This window comes from Erythranthe guttata, chromosome 3, assembly GCF_056151865.1.
Source record: "Erythranthe guttata isolate IM_541 chromosome 3, IM_541, whole genome shotgun sequence".
NCBI lineage: Eukaryota > Viridiplantae > Streptophyta > Magnoliopsida > Lamiales > Phrymaceae > Erythranthe > Erythranthe guttata.
The window spans coordinates 2,962,673-2,967,248 of NC_142535.1; the positions used below are offsets into that span (position 1 = coordinate 2,962,673).

The 4,576-nt window shown below is 37.2% G+C and overlaps 1 protein-coding gene across 2 annotated transcripts; it reads left to right on the top strand.

Moving 5' to 3' along the window:
- The first annotated feature begins 681 nt into the window (after positions 1–681).
- LOC105973955 (putative beta-D-xylosidase 7) lies at positions 682–4,576 on the top strand. Of its 2 annotated transcripts, XM_088815413.1 has the most exons (7): positions 682–1,134; positions 1,704–1,881; positions 1,912–2,006; positions 2,104–2,273; positions 2,359–2,456; positions 2,534–3,304; positions 3,810–4,424. In XM_088815413.1, exons 1-7 carry the CDS (start codon positions 706–708, stop codon positions 4,388–4,390), a joined length of 2,322 nt encoding a protein of 773 aa, XP_088671539.1. In that variant the 5' UTR covers positions 682–705; the 3' UTR covers positions 4,391–4,424. The 2 variants fall into 2 exon arrangements, with proteins under 2 accessions (XP_088671539.1, XP_012854455.2); XM_012999001.2 differs by having other exon boundaries at positions 1,704–2,006; positions 3,810–4,576.

The window sequence follows — 4,576 nt, forward strand, 5'->3', positions numbered from 1 at the left end:
AAAATGAGATGAGATGTAGAAGAAAAGATAAAGTATTGAGAAGATATAGAGAAACTAAAGAGAAAAAATGAAACAGACGAGAATAGAGGAAATGAGGGAAGAGAAAGGAGAGAGAGAGAAGAGAGAGAGAGGAGAGAGAAGAGAGGAAATTGTGGAAGAGAGAGAATAGAGAGAAGATAGGAGAGAGAAGAGAAAAGAGAGGAAATTGTGGAAGAGAGAGAAGAGAGAGAATAGAGGAGAGAGGAGAGAGAAGAGAGGAAATTGTGGAAGAGAGAGAAGAGAGGAGAGAGGAGAGAGAAGAAAAATAATAAATGACAACACGTCAAAAAGGACGGTTGAGAAGAGAGGGGGGGGAGAGAGAGAAAGAGTGGGGGAAGAAAGGACAAAATTGGAATAATAAACACGTGAGGGGGGTCTCACAATTCCTAATGTTAATTTTAGATTTCTTTACAAATGGTAAATATTAAAATGGGCCTGGACTCTATTATTTTGTGTATTGAGGGGGTTATCCCTCATTTTCCCTATAAATAAAGAGATATTTTTTTTCGTCGACCTGAGAAGTTATTGTGTTTATAATATGAAAATTAAGTCTAATTATTTAATTGATTATGGGTGGTAATCTCCCCAGCCAAACGACGCCGTATTATTTTTCTACCCTAATAAATAACCACATACAAAAATGAGAGATTACAAATCATCCATAAGATGGCTCTCAAAAATGCAATGATATTATTATGCTCTATATTGCTCCCCATCTTCTTCAATGCTGAATTATCAGCTGATTCTAATAAACAGCCACTCCCACCATTCTCTTGTGACTCCACAAATCCATCCACAAAGTCGTACCCGTTCTGCAACGTTGATTTGCCGATCGAAAAACGGGCCCGCGACTTGGTATCTCGACTCTCATTGGACGAGAAAATATCACAGCTGGTGAACGAGGCATCGGCCGTACCGAGACTAGGAATACCGTACTACCAGTGGTGGTCGGAGGCTCTGCATGGAGTCGGCGGCTCTACGCCAGCACAATCCGGTGTTTCGTTCAACGGGACTGTCAACGCGGCAACTAGTTTCCCTCAAGTTATACTCACCGCAGCTACATTTGATGCAAACCTTTGGTATCGAATGGCCAAGGTTAGTCCCGAAAAGAACTAGGATCGTTTAAAATTCCAAATTTTGATTTTTTTTTTATTTTTGTTCAATATTTTGTATATTTTCATTATTAGAAAAATAACTTTTTACTATGAATTTTTTTGCTACGATAAAAATCTGTAACAAAAGGTAAAACGTTAGGATTTGCTACGGTCATTTACCGTACAAAGTTTTTGTCACGCCCGTATATGCTACGGGCCAAATTCGTAGCAAATACATAGCAAAAACCTTTTTATTACAAATTTGTACGTACCTTTTGGTAAGGTTAATGGTCGTAATAACGATCTATTTTTGGGCTAGTGTTTTTAGTCATTTTGAATAACTGTCCTACTAACCTACATTATTAAATAGGCTTATTTTTTTAACGATAATTAATATTAAGATCACATGATGCATGAGCTGCTTGAATTTTAATTACTTTCAATAGATATTTTTTTTATAAATTTAAATTTTATTTTAATATGTAACGAAGCAGAAAGTTGATTGCATAATAAGTCAAAATATGCTGCACAATTTGTTAGTGTCTGACAAATTTGAGTATGAATTTAAAGGTGATGGGCACAGAAGCTAGAGCTCTATACAATGAAGGGCAGGTAACAGGCATGACATTTTTTTCGCCAAACATCAACATTTTTCGAGATCCGAGGTGGGGAAGGGGACAAGAGACACCTGGCGAAGACCCTTTTCTTACAAGCAAATATGCTGTCTCGTATGTTCGAGGAATCCAAGGCGACAGTTTCGAAGGCGGTGATCTCAAAGACGGCCGTTTACAAGCCTCTGCATGCTGCAAGCATCTCACCGCTTACGATTTAGAGAGTTGGAACGGAAATAGTCGTTTTACATTCAATGCTCGCGTACGGCCGGCCCTATTATCACTAACGTTCAATAAACCCTTGATTGTTTAATTAGTACGTGAATTTCTAAAGAAATATATGTGTTGTTTTCGTGTAGGTGACAAAGCAGGATATGGTAGATACATATCAGCTACCTTTCAAGAGTTGTGTACAGGAAGGGCAAGCGAGCGGGATATTGTGCGCTTATAATTTTGTAAATGGTGTTCCAAATTGTGTTGATTATGATCTATTAACGAAAACTGTTCGCGGTGAATGGGGATTCCAAGGGTAATTTACCTTTTTTCGTAACTTGAAAAAATAATTTGTTTCTTGTACATCTTAATCATGCGTCTATCTCACTGGAAATGAACAGGTATATAACATCGGATTTTCATGCGGTCGAGCATCTTTATGAGAAGCAAAATTACTCCAAATCACCTGAAGATGCTGTGGCGGACGTTCTCAAAGCAGGTAATTAAGTTACACCCTTTCAAGAGTTCTTTCTATTAAAAGATTACTGATGAAAGAAAGAAAAAAAAAAAAAACAGGCATGGATGTCGAATGCGGCTCCTATTTGGCGAATCACACAAAATCAGCAGTCGAAAAGGGAAAAGTGTCTGAATCTGATGATATAGACAGAGCCCTTTATAATCTTTTCTCTGTTAGAATGAGATTAGGACTTTTCAGTGGAAATCCAAGTGAACTTCCTTACGGCAATCTTAGCCGCAACGACATATGTAGTCCCGAGCATCAAGATTTGGCACTTGAAGTTGCACGTGATGGCATTGTCCTACTAAAGAACTCTGCAAATATCCTTCCCCTTTCCAAGTTCACAACAAAATCTCTTGCAGTAATAGGGCCCAACGCCAACGTCTCCGATACACTCTTAGGAAACTATGCGGGCCCCCCTTGCAAGACAGTTACTCCACTACAAGGACTAATGAATTATGTCAAGAATATTGAATACCATGAGGGTTGTGAAACGATCAACTGCACATCGATTTCCTCAATAAAAGTTGTAAAAGAACTATCAAAATCAGCAGATTATGTGGTTCTGGTAATGGGACTTAATCAAGATCGAGAAGGCGAAGATTTGGATCGAGAAGACTTGGTACGACCAGGTCAGCAGCAACGTCTTATTACGAGTGTTGCAAAGGCAGCTAAAAATCCGGTTATATTGGTATTGCTTTGTGGAGGTCCTGTTGATATTTCGTTTGCGAAAGGTAATCCAAAGATTGGGAGTATATTGTGGGCTGGATATCCGGGTGGAGCCGGAGGAAAAGCAATTGCTGAGATCATATTTGGTGATCACAATCCAGGTATATTTCTTCATGAAACAATTTATTTTAATGAGTAAAATGTATGGTCAATTTACGACAATCCTCCTCCTTTTTGGGTAATTACAACCACCCCTCAACTATAAATCTTTTTACACGTCCATCCTTGCGGTTTCAAATTTAGTGGATAATCTTCTAGATTATATGGAATATTATCGCTTTTGTACCCGCTTTATTCCATTCAGACTCCACATTTTGAAGCAAGATAACCTTAATATGTGTTTTTTGGCTTGTATATATCAGATTGTTGTGCATTAGAAACTGTATTTTTACACAAAACGGGTACAAACTAGGGCACATTCCACAAAATCTAGACTAATATGTTGAATTTGACACCATAAAGGTGCAGGTGTAAGAACAAATCATAGCTGAGGGGTAGATGTAATTATCCAAACAAGAGGGGTTTTTTCGTATATTATCCATACTTTAGGAGGTGGTTGTAACTTACCCTAAAATGTATATATTACTAGATTTTTTTTTTCTTCAGGAGGAAGGCTACCTGTGACATGGTATCCAAAAGATTTCATCAAAATACCAATGACTGATATGAGAATGAGGTCCGATCCTTCGTCTGGATATCCCGGACGAACATACAAATTTTATCAAGGTGAAAAAGTTTATGAATTTGGCTATGGTCTTAGCTACTCAACCTATTCTTACAAATTTGTTTCAATTGGTGAAAGCAAGCTTAAAAACTTGGGCAATATACTAGTTTCTAATATTGGCTCGGAATTATGTGAGAGGGCAAAGTTTCTAGTTATTGTCAGTGTTGAAAATGAAGGGCGTATGGCCGGTAAGCATCCGGTTCTATTATTTCTAAGACGGGATAAAGCGGTTAAAGGTAGTCCCGTGAAACAGTTGGTTGGATTTCAGCCGGTGAATTTAAATGCAGAGGAGAAGGCTAATGTTGAATTTGAAATAAATCCATGCGAGCACTTTAGTAGAGCTAGTGAAGATGGAACAATGGAGATTGATGATTCAGGGCTGCAATATTTGGTTGTAGGAGATCAAGAGTATCCTATGCTATCAATGCAAATGTTTAGTAAAAAAAATTCTCAATTCTTTTGAATTGTTAGTTAATTGTAGTTAAACTCTATAAATTAATAAATGTTGAATAAGAATAAGTTTTGAGTTCACTTGCACATCTGTTCAATAGTAAAATTACAGACTCATTTGATGTTAATTACTGCCAAAAAATAATGACAACGTTACATTTCTGTTAAAATCTTAAAAAAAAAAAAAAAAAAAAAAAAA

Coding starts and splice junctions, on each gene's coding strand:
- LOC105973955 (XM_012999001.2), top strand. CDS start 706: ATGGCTCTCAAAAATGCAATGATATTATTATGCTCTATATTGCTCCCC. Junction 1,135..1,703: donor TTTGGTATCGAATGGCCAAG/GTTAGTCCCGAA, acceptor ATGAATTTAAAG/GTGATGGGCACAGAAGCTAG. Junction 2,274..2,358: donor GGTGAATGGGGATTCCAAGG/GTAATTTACCTT, acceptor GGAAATGAACAG/GTATATAACATCGGATTTTC.